We start from the raw sequence: 17,775 nt of genomic DNA on the forward strand, positions 1-17,775 counted from the left end.
ACAACTCGGTTACTGAAGTCATATTTTTTACAGTCAAGTTTGGAGCAGTTAATATTAAGTTTACATCTGTTGTGTGCTCCTGTGTTCTTTTCTAAGGGATGCAGCCGTTTGCTCGTGACCGTGGATCTCAACCTAACCAAGGCCGAGTTCATTCAGTTTTACTTCATGTACGGATGTCTGATCAGCCCCAACAATCGTAATCAAGGAGTCCTGCTGGAATACTCCGCCAATGGTGGCATCACATGGACGCTTTTGATGGAAATATTTTATGACCAGTTCAGCAAGCCTGGGTAATAGCTATGTTCGCTTTGCCTGCTGAGATAACTCATCAAAACTTATCCTGCCAGCATGAATAAACTGAATTAAAAGTAGACTTTACCTAAGAATGGCAATTCTAGCGTTTCAAAACTCATAGGGTTTTTTTTTGTTCACATGGATCTTTGCTCCAATAATAACAATAATAACAATAGTAGTAGTAGCAGTAGTAGTAGTAGTAGTAGTAGTAGTAGTAGTAGTAGTAGTAGTAGCCATCCTAGGTGCTTGGCAAGCACCCGACTGGTGATGAAATATGAAATCTAGCATAGTGATCTTGTTTGCTGTCTTGTATTGATGATGATGATGATGAAGATGATGATGATGATGATGATAATAATAATAATAATAATAATAATAATAATAATAATAATAAAAACAACAGCAGCAGCAATGACAGCAACAGAGTTGGAAAGGACCTTGGAGGTCTTCTAGTCCAACCCCCCACTTGGGCAGGAAACCCTACACTGCTTCAGACAGATGGTTATCCAACATCTTCTTTAAAAACGTCCGTGTTGGAGCATTCACATATACTGCTTCCCAGTGCTTGACAGCCCTAAGTGGTTTACAGAGTCAGCCTATCGCCCCCAACAATCTGAGTCCTCATTTTACCCACCTTGGAAGGATGGAAGGCTGAGTCAACTTTGAGTTGGTCAGGATCGAACTTCAGGCAGTGGGCAGAGTTCAGCTTTCAATACTCCCTGTGCCACCAGGAATGAGAATGGGAAAGGGAATAAGAGAGGAAGGAAGGAAGGAAGGAAGGAGGGAGGGAGGAAAGGAAGGAAGGATGGAAGGAAGGAAGGGGAAAGGAAGGAAGGAGGGAAGGGAAGGAAGGGGGAAAGAAAGAAGGAAGGAAGGGGAAAAGAAGGAAGGAAAGAAGGAAGGAAAGAAGGGGGAAGGAGGGAAGGGGAAGGAAGGAAGGGAAGGGAAGAAGGAAGGAAAGAGAAAGAAGGGGAAAGGAAGGAAGGGGGAAAGAAGGAAGGAAGGAAGGGGGAAAGAAGGAAGAAAGGGGGAAAGAAGGAAGGAAGGAGGGAAGGAAGGAAAGGGGAAAGAAAGAAGGAAGGAAGGGGAAAAGAAGGAAGGAGGTAAGGAAAGGAAGGAAGGAAGGAGTAGCAATAACACATATATACCACTTCACCATGCTTTACAGCCCTCTCTAAGAGGTTTAGGGTCAGCAATCTGGGTCCTCATTTTATCAACCATGGAAGGATGCCCCAACAGTCATAAGTGTGAAGAGGGGGTCGTGTCACTTTTTTCAGTGCAGTTGTAACTTCGAATGCTCACTAAATGAACTGCTGTAGGCTCAAGGACTACTATTATACGATTTTCTAAAATAATTAGAATCAGAGCGGCATGTGATGTGATTTTTTTTCCATTTAGCTTCGTGAACATTCTGCTTCCTCCGGACGCGAAGCGGGTGGGAACTCGTTTCCGCTGGTGGCAGCCTAAACACGAAGGCCTTGATCAAAGCGATTGGGCTATTGACAATGTGTTGATCTCTGGCTCGGCGGATCAGAGGACGGTGATGCTGGATACTTTTAGCAGTGCGCCGTTGCCCCAGCACGAACGCTCACCTGCTGATGCGGGACCGACTGGCAGAATTGCTTTTGATATGTTTGTAGACGACAGAACAACAAGTAAGCCTTCATATATATATTCATAGTCATATACTTCATATATCCAATAGATAGATAGATAGATAGATAGATAGATAGATAGATAGATAGATAGATAGATAGATAGATTAGATGATAGATAGATAGATAGATAGATAGATTAGATGATAGATAGATAGATAGATAGATAGATTAGATGATTGATAGATAGATAGATAGATAGATGATTGATAGATAGATAGATAGATAGATAGATAGATTAGATAGATAGATAGATAGATGATAGATAGATAGATAGATAGATGATAGATAGATAGATTAGATAGATAGATAGATGATAGATAGATAGATAGATAGATGATAGATAGATAGATAGATAGATAGATAGATAGATAGATAGATAGATTAGGTAGGTAGGTAGGTAGGTAGGTAGGTAGGTAGGTAGGTAGATAGATAGATAGATAGATAGATAGATGATAGATAGATAGATAGATAGATAGATAGATAGATAGATAGATAGATAGATAGATAAAGATAGATAGATGGTAGATAGATAGATAGATAGATAGATAGATAGATAGATAGATAGATAGATAGATAGATAAAGATAGAAAGATAGATAGATGATTGATTGATTGATTGATAGATAGATAGCTAGAATGATAGATAGATGGATAGATAGATAGATAGATAGATAGTAGATAGATAGATAGATAGATAGATAGATAGATAGATGATAGGTAGATAGATAGATAGATAGATAGATAGATAGATAGATAGATAGAGATAGATAGATAGATAGATAGATAGAAAGAGATAGATAGAATGATAGATGGATAGATAGATAGATAGATAGATAGATGATAGGTAGGTAGATAGATAGATAGATAGATAGATAGATAGATAGAAAGAGATAGATAGATAGATAGATAGATAGATAGAAAGAGATAGATAGATAGATAGATAGATAGATAGATAGATAGATAGATAGATAGATAGATGGTAGATAGATGGATGGATGGATGGATGGATGGATAGATAGATATTGTAGATAGATAGATGCTGCAGATAGATAGATATAAAATCAATACAACATCATAATCCAATTAATTTAAAAACAATCTAAAACCTCAAGAATATTAAAATCAGTCGCTACCATTTACACAGTGAACATACATTACATTCATTTGGCATGGGGCTAGAATCTAATGGCCCCAACCCTGGCGGCATAAGTGAATCTTTAGACTCTTGCGGAAGCTGAGGAGGGTGGGGGCAGTACGAATCTCTGGGGGGAGCTGATTCCAGAGGGCTGGGGCCCCCACAGAGAAGTCTCTTCCCCTAGGTCCCACCAAATGACATTGTCTAGTTGACGGGACCTGCAGAAGGCCGACTCTGTGGGTCTTCACCAGTCGCTGGGATTCAAGTGGCAGGAGGCGGTCCCGCAAGAAATACTGATTGGAATATTGTTTTTCTCTCTCAAGTGAATGAGCTCTGGATGTTCCATGATGATTGTTCCATTGAAAAATTCTGTGATTCTCCTGATGGGGTCCTGATGTGTGGTAGCCACGATGGGAGAGAGGCCTACGCCATCACCCACGACCTAACCCCTACGGAGCATTGGATCATGCAGTTCAAGGTAAGCGCTATTGGTCAAGAATGGAGATTTTTTTATGGACCTCTGGATTCATAAATAGCTTTCCAAATGGAAGTCTGTCTCTCCAGACCACAAACTCCTGGCTGGTACTTAGATATCTACATTAGAGTTGTAAGCAGGACGGGCAGTTCCACCGGCAGAAATGGAGATGTGTGCGCAGCTCCAGCTGATTGGCGGCTTTCACTTCCTGGATCACTGGTCTCAGCTCGGCTCTCCTTTTCCCCCCTGCTGCTGCTGCGTCTGCGCTCCTTGCTTTTTTCCTCTTTCCTCCTTCCTGGCCTCGGACGAGCTTCCCTCTCTCCTGCCCGGCTCCCCTCCAGTCTCACGTGGTCACCTCCCACCTGAGGTGCAAGCAGAAGGTGTGGGTAGAATCAGCATGGAAGCAAAAAAAAACGGACAAAAATTGCTGAAATCTCACTCGCGCATGCGTCTTTACACAAGATTTTGCTCGCTGTGCATGCGCAGAAGCCAAATCACATACAGGGGTGTGTGTGTGCATTGGAGACCCACAGCTGCGTGTGCATCCCGAAAATCACTACCGGAGCCGAGCACCTGACCGTTCTGGTAGCAGCCCATTACTACCTGCGATGGTGAACCTTTGGCACATGTGTCACAAGTTGCACACTGAGTCATATAGGTGGACATGTGAGCTCAGGTCCAGCGTACATGCATGCACCAGCCAGCTGATTTCTGGTAGTCGGGAAAGACGCTGGAGGGGGTGGGGAAAGCCCTTTTTTTGCTCTCCCCAAGCTCCAGGGCCTTTCTAGGAGCCTGCGGAGGGCAAAAACGACCTTCTCCACCCCTGTTGGAGGTTCTCCAGAGGCTGGAACCATTCCGTTTGCCGACTTATGGTTGGACTGGAAGACCCAGTCTTTTGTTCTTCCCAGGTTGCAGGGCCTTTCTAGAATCCTGGATAGGGTGGAAACAGCCTTCGCCGCCACCCCTAGAGGCCCTCCCGAGGCCAGAGGTGGCCAACTTCCCAACTTGAAATGGAACGTTTTCAGCCTCCGAAGATGGGGAAGACCGTTTTCGCCCTCCCCAGGCTCCTCCAAAGGTTCTGGAGCCTGGGGGGAATGGAAAATATGTGTGTCATCACATGCCGGAAGCAGGGGAGGGTCACGTGCACATGTCGGGGTGGTGGTGCATGGTGCATGATCCCCCCTCGTGATCCCCACTTTTGGCACATAAACCGTCCAATCTCTCACCCACAACTTCTGGAGTCAAGCTGTTCCACTGGTCAATTGTCCTCACCATTAGGAATTTTCTCCTTAAATCCAGATTTCTTTCCTCTCCTTGATTAGTTTCCATCCATTGTTTTTATTCAATTCAATTCAATTTATTAGATTTGTATGCCGCCCCTCTCCGTAGACTCGGGGTGGCTCGCAACAGTAATAACACAGTATATACCGGTAACAAATCTAATGATTAAAAGTCACTAAAAACCCCTTATTAAAAGAAAACATACATTATTATTATTTATTTATTTATTAGATTTGTATGCCGCCCCTCTCCGAAGACAACATGCCATGCATAAACTGCATTAAGATCTGAAATTTTTTTTGCTGATTTTTCATAAAACAAAATGCATTCGTGTTTTTTACACCCCTTAGATCTCTGTCGGATGTAAAACCTCAGAAAAAATTGCACAGAACCAAGTCCATGTACAATATTCTACCGACTTTGGCGTGAGTTGGAGATACCTCATCCCTCAGTGTTTACCTGCCGACCCCAAGTGCTCTGGAACCGTCTCTCAGCCTTCTGTCTTCTTTCCGACCAAAGGATGGAAAAGGATAACATACCCATTGCCTGAAAACCTAATTGGAAAGTAAGTAGGAAATTATAATTACAGTGGTACCTCATCTTACGAACGCCTCTTCTAACGAACTTTTCAAGATAAGAACCCGGTGTTTAAGATTTTTTTGCCTCTTCTTCTGAACTATTTTCACCTTACGAACCCAAGCCGCTGCTGCTGGGATGAAGGGGTTTCTTTTTTTCCCCTTTTTTGAAGAAAGAAAAGGGAGGGGCTGCTTGGAGTAGGAAAGATTTTGCAGAGAACAACGTGCTTGCAAAGGCACTGAAAGGGTGTCTTTTTAAGAAAGAAAAGGGAGGAGGGAGGGGCAGTTTGGGGGAGGAAAATTTTTGCAGAGAACAACGTGCTTGCAAAGGCACTGAAAGGGTATCTTTTGAAGAAAGAAAAGGGAGGGGCTGCTTGGAGTAGGAAAGATTTTGCAGAGAACAACGTGCTTGCAAAGGCACTAAAAGGGTGTCTTTTTAAGAAAGAAAAGGAAGGAGGGAGGGGCAGCTTGGGGGAGGAAAGATTTTGCAGAGAACAACGTGCTTGCAAAGGCACTGAAAGGGTGTCTTTTTAAGAAAGAAAAGGAAGGAGGGAGGGGCAGCTTGGGGGAGGAAAATTTTTGCAGAGAACAACGTGCTTGCAAAGGCACTGAAACGGTGTCTTTTGAAGAAAGAAAAGGGAGGGGCAGCTTGGAGTAGGAAAGATTTTGCAGAGAACAACGTGCTTGCAAAGGCACTGAAAGGGTGTCTTTTGAAGAAAAAAAGGGAGGGGCGCCCCCCTTGCCTTTCTTCCTTCCCACTCACCCTTTAGCCTAGCCTTGCTTCTTCCACCCGCCCCCTTTAGCTGCTCCTCCCTGCCCTCTGTTCACCTCCCTTCTAAAGTTTGGGATTTTCCTGAAGGATTTGCACGCATTATTTGCTTTTACATTGATTCCTATGGGAAACATTGTTTCATCTTACGAACTTTTCACCTTACGAACCTCCTCCTGGAACCAATTAAGTTCGTATGATGAGGTACCACTGTATTATCAAGTAGAAGCACGCCGTTATAACAAAGGAGAAGATAGGGGGCTACAATGTACTGAAGAATAGATTGGAACATTGTTCCAATGAGTTGAAAGGTTTTGCATTTCTGAATATTCTCCGTCAGATGGCAAAAAGCAGTAGTGAGAGGCGGTCTCGTTGGCTGTGGAAATTTTAGTTTCAGTTGTGGTTCTAAGCACACGACTTTGTTTTGATATGTCTTATATGCATAGGTGTGTACTTGGAAATTGTGGAGAAATGTAAAAAAAAAATACAGTGGTACCTCTACTTATGAACTTAATTCGTTCCGTGACCAGGTGCTTAAGTAGAAAAGTTTGTAAGAAGAAGCCATTTTTCCCATAGGAATCAATGTAAAAGCAAATAGTGCGTGCGATTGGGGAAACCACAGGGAGGGTGGAGGCCCTGTTTCCTCCCAGGGGATTCCTAGAGAGGCCCCACGGAGGCGTCTCCCCGCCTTTTCCGGCCCTGTTTCCTCCAGGAGATTCCTAGAGAGCCCCACGGAGGCTTCTCCACACCTTTTCCTGCCCTGTTTCCTCCCATGAGATTCCTAGAGAGGCCCCACAGAGGCTTCTCCCCACCTTTTCTGGCCCTGTTTCCTCCCAGGAGAGGCCCCATGGAGGCTTCTCCCCACCTTTTCTGGCCCTGTTTCCTCCCAGGAGATTCCTAGAGAGAACCCACAGAGGCTTCTCCCCCCCCCCTTTTCCCATTACAGTTTCGGAGGCTTGGGTTTGTAGGTGGGAAATGGTTCTTGAAAAGAGGCAAAAAAATCTTGACCACCTGATTCTTATCTAGAAAAGTTCATAAGTAGATGCATTTGTAGGTAGAGGTACCACTGTAAAACAAAAACAAGAACAAAATGTGTGATAATCTCAGCTTCTTCTTCTTCTTCTTCTTCTTCTTCTTCTTCTTCTTCTATTTCTTCTTCTTCTATTTCTTCTTCTTCTATTTCTTCTTCTTCTATTTCTTCTTCTTCTATTTCTTCTTCTATTTCTTCTTCTATTTCTTCTTTTTCTTCTTCTTCTATTTCTTCTTCTTCTTCTTCATCTTCTTCTATTTTTTCTTCTTCTTCTTCTTCTTTCTCTTCCTATTCTCCTCCTCCTCCTCCTCCTCCTTCTTCTGTGTTCCTGCAGCCCCGTGAGATTCAGGTTTTATCAGAAGTACTCCGATATGCAGTGGGCCATTGACAATTTCTACCTTGGGCCTGGTTGCGTCGAAAACTGCCAAGGCCACGGAGATTGCTTGAAAGAGCAATGCATTTGTGACCCAGGATACTCCGGGCCAAACTGTTACTTGAAACATCCTTTGAAGGTAATTAAAGAGAATTTGGACTGTGGAAGAGAAAGGGAAGGGAAGGGAAGGAAAAAAGAAAGGAAGAAGGAAGGGAAAGAAAGGAAAGGAGATAAAAGAAAGAGGGAAGGGAAGGAAAAAAGAAAGGAAGAAGGAAGGAAAAGAAAGGAAAGGAGATAAAAGAAAGAGGGAAGGGAAGGGAAGGAAAAAAGAAAGGAAGAAGGAAGGGAAAGAAAGGAAAGGAGATAAAAGAAAGAGGGAAGGAAAGGAAAAAGAAGAAGGGAAAGGAAAGGAGATAAAAGAAAGAGGGATGGAAAGGAGAAAGGAAAGGAAAAGAAAAATAAGAAGGGAGGGGGAAGGAAAAGAAAGGAAAAAAAGGGAGGGAGGGAAGGAAGGAATTACAGTAGTCCCTCACCTATCGCTGGTGTTACGTTCCAGACCCGGCCGCGATAGGTGAAATCCGCGATGGGGAATTTATCGACTGATAGTACTTATTTAAGTATTTATATTGCAATTGTTTGGTAAGTTTTCATTGTTTTAAGTGTTTATAAACCCTTCCCACACAGTATTTATTTTAGATACAGTATTTAAATACAGTATTTACAATTTTAGATATATATTTTTTATTTTGAAAAACCTGCCGATCGAGTTCGGCGGGCTGTTTAAATCTGCCGATCGACTTCCTCAGAAACCCGCGATGAAGTGAAGCCGCAGTAGGTGAAGCGCGGTATAGCGAGGGACTACTGTATATATTTCTGAACATTTCACCTGAAGGAAGAAAACAGCCCATCATCCCATTCCCATCTCTTGCAATCCCTCCCCAGACCTTCTTGAAGGAGCGTTTCGACAGTGAAGAAATCCGCCCTGATTTATGGATGTCCCTGGAAGGCGGAGTGGCCTGCCTCGAATGCGGGGTCCTGGCCGAGGACACGGCGCTCTATTTTGGAGGACCAACAGTGAGGCAGGCGGTGACTCAAGACCTGGACCTGCGGGGCGCAAAGTAGGTCAGCTTACCTGATAGAGGTGAACGTAGCTCATCCACTCCAATGGCGGTTAGCGGTGAATCATAACCAACTCCAGAAGGATGGGAATATAAACCTTTCACCCTTAAAAATGCCAACTCAGGAAAGAAGGAAGGGAGGACTTATTTCCCCAGCTGGCCACATCCGTCATCTAGCCTCGTGAAAAGTTATTAATAATTTCATAAATTATCCACCCTTCCCAAGCTGAACCATATACAGGGGGTGGTCAAAAAAATGGAAACACTTGACCTTTTGGCATCATAACGTTTGAACATGTTCAAATCAATCAAAACTTGACATATTTTAATGTTTTTGGGAAAAAATTCTGTTATTTGATATGTTTTTTAGATCTGAATGAATGAAACATTCTCATTGAATACTTTGTTCTGTACAAAGTCGAATGTGCACAACAGCAGGTGAAATTGATTGTCAATCAGCGTTGCTTCCTAAGTGGGCAGTTTGATTTCACAGAAGTTTGATTTACTTGGAGTTATATTGTGTTATTTAAGTGTTCCCTTTAATTTTTTGAGCAGGGTACATGAAGCTGAAACCATTTAAGATATTATAAACCCATGCACAGGCTTGGGATTTTAGTAGTCTAATGGCTATCTATTGCACATATTATAGCATGCCTGCAACATACAGGGGGTGGACATAAAAATGGAAACACTTGACTTTTTGGCATCATAACGTTTGAACATGTTCAAATCAATCAAACTTGACATATTTTAATGGGCTTTTTTTATTCTGTTATTTGATATGTTTTTTTAAACTACCTTTTTTTTTAACAGAAATTTAAGGAAATTGGTTATAACCTTCTAGAAATGGCAGACCTCTCAGACTTTCAAAGAGGCCAAATTGTTGGTGCTCGAATGGCAGGCGCTAGTGTAACAGAATGTTTGGCGTTTCAAGAGGTCATGTCTCAAAAGTAATGACCTCTTTTGAAAGAGAAGGGAAAACGTCCTCAGCCAAGCACAGGTCTGGTCGAAAGTCGAAGATGTCTGAGAGAGACCGTTGGACTCTAAAGCGAATTGTTAGAGCGGATCGCAAGACCGCAGCTCCTAAAATCACCGCGGAGCTCAATAGACACGTACAGAACCCAGTTTCCACAAAAACTGTTCGAAGGGAGCTTCACAAATCTAGATTCCACGGAAGAGCTGCAAGGCGTTTCCATTGTTTTGTCCACCTCCTGTATAATTCATCTTACTGCAATGCTCTCTACATGGGGCTGCCTCTGAAGAGTGTTCAGAGGCTACAAATTGTGCAAAATGCGTAAGATATTGTGGGCCCTTCAAGATCTGCCCACATTTCAACATCACTCCGTGAGCTGCATGGGTTGCCAATTGGTCTATGGGCCCAATTCAAAGTGCTGGTTATGACCTATAAATCCCAGCGACCAGTTAGGTCCCACAGTGTTGGCCTTCTCCGGGTCCCGTCGACTAAACAATGTCATCTGGCGGGACCCAAGGGAAGAGCCTTCTCTGTGGCGGCCCCGACCCCCTGGAACCAGCTCCCCCCAGAGATTAGGCTTACCCCCACCCTCCTTGCCTTTCATAAACTTCTTAAAACCCACCTCTGCTGTCAGACATGGGGGAACTGAGACATCTCCCCCTGGCCTATAGAATTTATGCATGGTATGTTTGTGTGTATGTCTGTTTTTTAAATAAGGGTTTTTTAGAGACTTTTTCATATTAGATTTGTGATTTATTGTTCGTATTGTTGTGAGTCTGCGGAGAGGGGCGGCATACAAATCTAATTAATAATAATAATAATAATAATAATAATAATAATAATAATAATAATAAAGCCCTACATGGCTTAGGACCAGACTACCTTCAGGACTGTCTTCTGCTTCATACGGATGGTTAGGTCCCACAGAGTTGACCTTCTCCAGGTCCCGTCGGCCAGACATTGTCATCTGGCGGGACCTAGGAGAAGAGCCTTCTCTGTGGCGGCCCCAGCCCTCTGGAATGTACTCCCTTCAGAGATACGTACCACCCCCTCCCTTCGCTGCCCATGACCATGTCCACCCAGCAACCGGACACATTTAAGTAACCCACGAAGGCTCAGGTTGAGCTCTTTGATTCACCCAGAAGAACCTTGAGAAAGGAAGGTATCTGGAACTCAACACATATACAGCTTCTCCATGTGTGTTATTAAAATATATACTTAGTGATGCATTTTTTAAATCCAGGTTTCTACAATACTGGGGAAGAATAGGGAGTGAAAACAACATGACCACTTGTCATAGGCCGACATGTCGAAAGGAAGGCGTTCTACTGGATTACTCAACCGATGGAGGCAAGTGATTTATATAGTTCCTAATACATATTTCTATTAGTTCAACACAGGGTGGACAACTATGGCCCCTTTGCGACTTGTGGACTTCAACTCCCAGAATCCCTGGCTTCCACCCTCCCAGAAAGCATGGCTGGCTCTGGAATTCTGGGAGTTGAAGTCCACAAGTCGTCAAAAGTCTTGTAATTGCTGACCCCTTTGTACAGAAAATGTAGAAAGAAAGAATATTAGCAATAGACAACACCATATTTTGCAATAGAGCGCTTGCTATTTAAACTGCCTTTCTCTAGATGTCAAATTTCAGAAATTCCTGGTTTCAACAGTCTCCTTTTTTCTGATTTTTGTTCCATCCATACATAAATGAGAAGGGAAAAACAAAGAAAGTTTAGATACATAATATACACCAGTGTACAGTGATCCCCCGAGTTTCGCGATCTCGATCTTTGCGAAACGCTATATCGCGATTTTTCCACCCGATGACGTCACTCCCTTCCTTTCTCATCTTTCTTTCTCTCTCTCTTTCTCTATCTTGCTTCTTCCTCTCTCACACTCTCTTCCTCCCTCTCTCATCTCTTTCTTTCCTTCTCTCTCTTTCTCTATCTCTCCCCCTCTTGCTCTCAAGCGGCAGGTGGCACCCAGGGAAGGTTCCTTCGGCCGCCCACCAGCTGATCTGCTCGGCAGCGCAGTAGCAACGAGGAGCCGAAGATGGGGTTTCCCCTTTGCGTGGGCAACGGGGAAACCCCATCTTCGGCTCCTTGCTGCTACTGCGCTGCCGAGCAGATCAGCTGGTGGGCGGCCGAAGGAACCTTCCCTGGGTCTTCAACTCCCAGAGCGGCGGACAAGCGGAAAAGCGGCGGACAAGCGGGCAGGCAGGCGGCTCCTCAGCTGCTGGGTCTTCCCAGGTGCGGAAGTAAAAACACCATCTGCGCATGCGCGGCCATGGAAAAAGGGGCGCGCATGCGCAGATGGTGTTTTTACTTCCGCACCGCTACATCGCGAGAAATCGATTATCGCGAGGGGTCTTGGAACAGAACCCTCGCGATAATCGGGGGATCACTGTAATCCATTGTGGCTGACTGAAACTGACGCAGCTATCCAGATGTTTTGGATTGCAGAAATAAAATTCTGCAGTGTTCAGACTTATTCTTTATTCCTTCTCTTGAAAGATAGATTTTCTGCATTCTTGAAGAAATAGAATAAAGCATGTATAACTTACATGTATAATTCTTATTAAAGATTCCAGGGATGACCATTTTTAAAGGATAATCAGACACATTTAGCAAAAATGACTCTCAGAATCATAGATGTTCATAGATGTTTTCCTATACATTATTTTTGGGGAGGTTTTTGTATTTTTCCATCATCCGTGCATAAAGTAAAGCGATTGTTGCTTTGTAATTATTGTGCCACAAGTCATGAAACTATACAGGCAATGTGCATGTGAGAAGTGAAAATGAACAGGATATATCCAACTCTAGAACAGAATGTTTATATGGTTAGTGTGTGGGAATAGAGGGCAAGCTGACCTGATAAAGACGCAAAATTGGGAAATAAGTTGTTATTTAAGTACAGTGGTACCTCTCCTTACGAACTTAATCCGTTCCGTGACCAGGTTCTTAAGTAGATAGGTTTGTAAGAAGAAGCAATTTTTCCCATAGGAGTGAATGTAAAAGCAAATAATGCGGGCGATTGGGGAAACCACAGGGAGGGTGGAGGCCCTGTTTCCTCCCAGGAGATTCCTAGAGAGGCCCCACTGAGGCTTCTTCCTGCCTTTCTGGCACTGTTTCCTCCCTAGAGATTCCTAGAGAGGCCCCACGGAAGCTTCTCCCCACCTTTTCCAGCTCTGTTTCCTCCCAGAAGATTCCTAGAGAGGCCCCACGGAGGGCTCTCCCCTCCTTTTCCGGCCATCTTTCCTCCCAGGGTATTCCTAGAGAGGCCCCACAGAGGCTTCTCCTCGCCTTTTCCGGCCCTGTTTCCTCCCAGGAGATTCCTAGAGAGGCCCCACGAAGGCATCTCACCGCCTTTTCTAGTTTCGGTTTCGGAGGCTCGGGTTTGTAAGTGGAAAGAGGCAAAAAAATCTTGAACACCCGGTCCTTATCTAGAAAAGTTCGTAAGTAGAGACGTTCGTAGGTAGAGGTACCACTGTATTTTCATTTTATCAAAGGTCCGCCCTCGTCCCAGATCAGCTGTTCAGAACTTCACAAGGAACCTGACACCTTTATTGATTCTTTCTTTATTTGGAACCATTCGTAACATAGGAATATCATGGACGTTACTGCACGAGATGGATTATCAGAAATACATCTCCATCAGGCACGATTATATTCTGCTCCCGGAAGAGGCTCTCACCAACACAACTCGCCTGCGCTGGTGGCAACCATTTGTGATCAACAACGGCATTGTCGTTTCGGGGTTTGACCGTGCTCAGTGGGCCCTGGATAATATACTGATTGGCGGAGCAGAAATCAACCCAAGCCAGCTGGTGGATACGTTTGATGATGGTAAGAATCAAATAATAGAGAATTGACTTCTTACCCAAAAAAGTTACTACGAGGGTGTCACACTGAGTATTGACAGCCCCAGAGACATTCAGAGACTTACAGGGTTATTCAGTAATTAAATAGTTAACAGAGTGTGTTCTTTTATTAGCTCCTCCTACTATGATGTAAAATTCTGCTACATCATTCATGCATCACATCCGTCCCCTCCAGATCCTCCATATTGTATTGTTATATCCTTTGTTGAATGCCATGATGTAAGACGTATTTTATATGCCTCCTAAGGCATTCCTTATTTTGTTACTTTTGTAATAAAAAGAAACTTCATTTGAAAGCAGATTCTTTCTTAAATCCATCGATCTCCAGAAATGATTTATTATAGTCCACGCGGGCTGTAATTTATCGCTATTATTATTATTATTATTATTATTATTATTATTATTAATTGGATTTGTATGCCGCCCCTCTCCGCAGACTCAGGGTGGCTAACAACAGTGGTAAAACAACATGAACAATCCAATTAATAAAAACAACTAAAAAACCCTTATTATAAAAAACCAAACATACACACAAACATACCATGCATAACTTGCCTAGGGGGAAAGGATAACTTAACTCCCCCATGCCTGGAGACAAAGGTGGGTCTTAAGTAATTTGCGAAAGACAAGGAGGGTGGGGGCCGTTCTAATCTCTGGGGGGAGTTGGTTCCAGAGGGCCAGGGCCGCCACAGAGAAGGCTCTTCCCCTGGGGCCCGCCAAACTACATTGTTTGGTCGACGGGACCCGGAGAAGGCCAACTCTGTGGGACCTTATCGGCCACTGGGATTCGTGCGGTAGAAGGCGGTTCCGGATGTATTCTGGTCCAATGCCATGTAGGGCTTTAAAGGTCATTACCAACACTTTGAATTGTGACCAGAAACCGATCGGCAGCCATGCAGGCCGCAGAGTGTTGCAGAAATGTGGGCGAATCTAGGAAGCCCCACGATGGCTCTCGCGGCCGCATTCTGCACGATCTGAAGTTTCCGAACACTTTTCAAAGGTAGCCCCATGTAGAGAGCTATATTTCTGTCATGGCAGCAGAGGTCGGTTTACTTATCAGTCAATCTAACAGCTACTACTTTTTGTAATGCCTGCAAAACTTAAGAATAAGAAGCTATTCTCTCAGTCCTTCATTGATCAGATGTCTAGTGATCAAATAGATGACCTGATGGCTCTTATCAATAATTCCAAAGAGAAGAGAAATCCTGCCATGGAAGAACAAATCTCTCCTGAGAAAAAGAAACAAGCAGAAGAAGAATTTGCAATGGCTGAGCAGTTATAGACTCTAAGCCAGTGATGGCATGAGTACCACAATTGGGATAACTGAGAAGATTATCTTAATTATTTATAATTTGTTTACATTGGGATATAATGTGCTGCCTATTATCTGCCTTTTTCCTCTTTGGAGGATGCTCGTATATCCTGAATATACAAACACGTTTTAACCATTCTGTCTATATTTGCATAGAGTAAATGTCTCGTTCATTTTCCCTCCCTGGTCGTAACAGAAGGGGTCTCCCACGAAGAAAATTGGAGTTTCTATCCAAATGCGGTCAGGACTGCGGGATTCTGCGGTAACCCTTCCTTTCACCTCTATTGGCCAAATAAGAAAAAGGATCAGACGTATAATATCTTGTCCTCCCGGGAGCTCATTATACAACCTGGATACATGATACAGTTTAAAGTAAGAAGATATTTCTGCGCATTCGGAGTCAAACACTGACTTATCCTCAAACTCTGATAGAGCCGTTCAAGTTAATGATCGCATATATACTGTACGTGTGCTTATTAGAGATTTTGGAAGTTACATGAGTGAATTGAATTTGAACAATAGTAGTATCCAATGAACATCAATATATAGATCAGGGGTGGGCAATTAATTTTGCCATAGGGCCGCATGAGAAATTGGGATGGTATTAGAGGGCCGGACTAATATAATTAATTCAGTTCTACCGAATACTGTATATTATTGGATAGAACTGAGTTAATTATATTATAATTATAAATTATAATTATATATTATATTATATTAATTATATTATATTATATTATATTTTGTATATTGTATATTATATATTATATCTTGAACACCCAGTTCTTATCTAGAAAAGTTTTATTTATTTATTTATTTATTTATTTATTTATTTATTTATTTATTTATTGGATTTATATGCCGCCCCTCTCCGAAGACTCGGGGCGGCTAACAGCAGTCATATTATATATTATAATTATATTATAATTATAAATTAATTGCCCACCCTGGTATATAGTATACATATTCTGGTAACAGATGCTAAATGAAAAAAGCTGAAATCGTTTGGTCATTATCACTTCCCTATAATTCCAAATTATGAAACATTATGATCCCGGAAAGTTCCTTTATCCAATTTTAAGTTAATAATTCATCCAATTCATATAATGCTATCTGATTGTTTCATTTTTTAATAAAAATCCTAAGGTTGTCTAGTTTCTTTCTACTATTTTTATCTATCAAGGAACTTGTTTGGGATTGGTTATTTTGGAAAGTATATGCAATGATCTATCAGAATTGTTAAGATAGTCATGAACTGGGAGAGCCGTGTTAACAAAGTTAGCCAATGAATAGGCATAGCAACTAAGTCAGCCAATGGGAGCTAACCACTTCTGAGTCTGTGCAGAGAATCAAAACTTGAAATTAAACTAACTTGCCTGCTTGTGTTTACCTGTAACTGATTGAAAAAGAATTCTATTTATGTGTGAATATAGCAAAAACATATGATATATACATATATATGTGTGTTTTCATAGATTTTCATGGGTACAGGTATGATGGTCTTGGTATATTCTGGTTTCTTCCCGTGTAGGATTTGGAAATTTCTGGCGACGTTTCGACGAGGTCCCACTCGTCATCTTCAGGCTGGTGTTTTTGTCCTTGTTGTAGGGCGAACACAGTGAGACCTGAGCTGCCTTCCTTCTATATTCTTTCTACACAGCAGGCAATTGCTGAGCCATCAAACCACACCCAGCCACCAGTATTTATAGAAGGAAGGCAGCTCAGGTCTCGCTGTGTTCGCCCTAGAACAAGGACAGAAACACCAGCCTGAAGATGACGAGTGGGACCTCGTCGAAATGTTGCCAGAAATTTCCAAATCCTACACGGGAAGAAACCCGAATATACCAAGACCATCATATATATATATATATACATATACATACATACATACATACATACATACATACATTGTTCTGAGTTCGGGTTTTGCCCCGTGTAATATTTTGAGTGTCTATGCGACGTTTCGGTGAAATCACATTCACCATCATCAGGCTGAAGTTATAAGCTTCATGCTGCTGTAAATATAGTTTATATATATATATATATATATATACACACACACACACACACACACACATACACACACACACACACACACACACACATTGCTCTCTATATATATATATTCTATATATATGTCAAATGTTTTTTTTTAGCATATATACATACAATGAGAACTGAGCTGCCTTCCCTCTATAAATACTGGTGGGTGGGCGTGGAGTGCTGGCTCAGCAGCTGCAATATATATATATATATATAGCAGTTGAACTGGTGTGTGCTTCTGGTTTTGATTTTACAACAAACTTTAATAAGAATGGACAATGAGAACAAACTGTTCCAAACAGAATGACAAAACTGAAGGAAAAAACACCATCTCCTTTTAATGATTTCAGATTGTGGTCGGCTGCGAAGCAACATCTTGTGGTGATCTCCATTCGGTAATGCTGGAATACTCCAAGGATGCTAGGTAAGAGGGGCAACATACAAATCTAATAAATAAATAAAACTTAAAGAGAAAGTATAGAGCTCACTCAGGTTGGGGAAGGGGGTTTGCCACAGTTTGCCTTTGCATTCTCTCCCTTCCTCCCCTAGCAACCTCCTCTCTTTTGCTTTCTTTCAGATTAGATTCCTGGCAGCTCGTCCAGACCCAGTGCCTTCCGTCTTCCTCCAACAGCGTTGGCTGCTCCCCGTTTCAGTTTCACGAAGCGACCATCTATAACTCCGTCAACAGCTCCACTTGGAAGAGGATAACCATCCAGCTGCCAGATCATGTCTCCTCCAGGTAGGTACCTCTCCGAAATGTGACCACACCGTGCTCCTTCAGCAGCGGATCAGCCCACAGACTTTGGCTTTTGCTGTGGTCCTCCAGTGGTGTGGCAGCAGATTCGGACAGTGAGGAG

General features: G+C 42.7%; 1 protein-coding gene across 2 annotated transcripts in view; it reads left to right on the forward strand.

Moving 5' to 3' along the window:
- The window catches only part of RELN (reelin), a 522,908-nt gene that overhangs the window by 480,872 nt on the left and 24,261 nt on the right, over window positions 1–17,775 (forward strand). For both annotated transcript variants that reach the window (XM_070755186.1, XM_070755185.1), the window contains 11 exons: window positions 97–290; window positions 1,693–1,949; window positions 3,410–3,564; window positions 5,193–5,407; window positions 7,551–7,728; window positions 8,532–8,707; window positions 10,924–11,030; window positions 13,286–13,528; window positions 15,072–15,247; window positions 17,269–17,342; window positions 17,496–17,657. In XM_070755186.1, coding sequence (XP_070611287.1) covers window positions 97–290; window positions 1,693–1,949; window positions 3,410–3,564; window positions 5,193–5,407; window positions 7,551–7,728; window positions 8,532–8,707; window positions 10,924–11,030; window positions 13,286–13,528; window positions 15,072–15,247; window positions 17,269–17,342; window positions 17,496–17,657 — 1,937 coding nt within the window. The remainder of the gene's footprint in view (window positions 1–96; window positions 291–1,692; window positions 1,950–3,409; window positions 3,565–5,192; window positions 5,408–7,550; window positions 7,729–8,531; window positions 8,708–10,923; window positions 11,031–13,285; window positions 13,529–15,071; window positions 15,248–17,268; window positions 17,343–17,495; window positions 17,658–17,775) is intronic.

This window comes from Erythrolamprus reginae, chromosome 6 (assembly GCF_031021105.1).
Source record: "Erythrolamprus reginae isolate rEryReg1 chromosome 6, rEryReg1.hap1, whole genome shotgun sequence".
Classification (NCBI taxonomy): domain Eukaryota; kingdom Metazoa; phylum Chordata; class Lepidosauria; order Squamata; family Dipsadidae; genus Erythrolamprus; species Erythrolamprus reginae.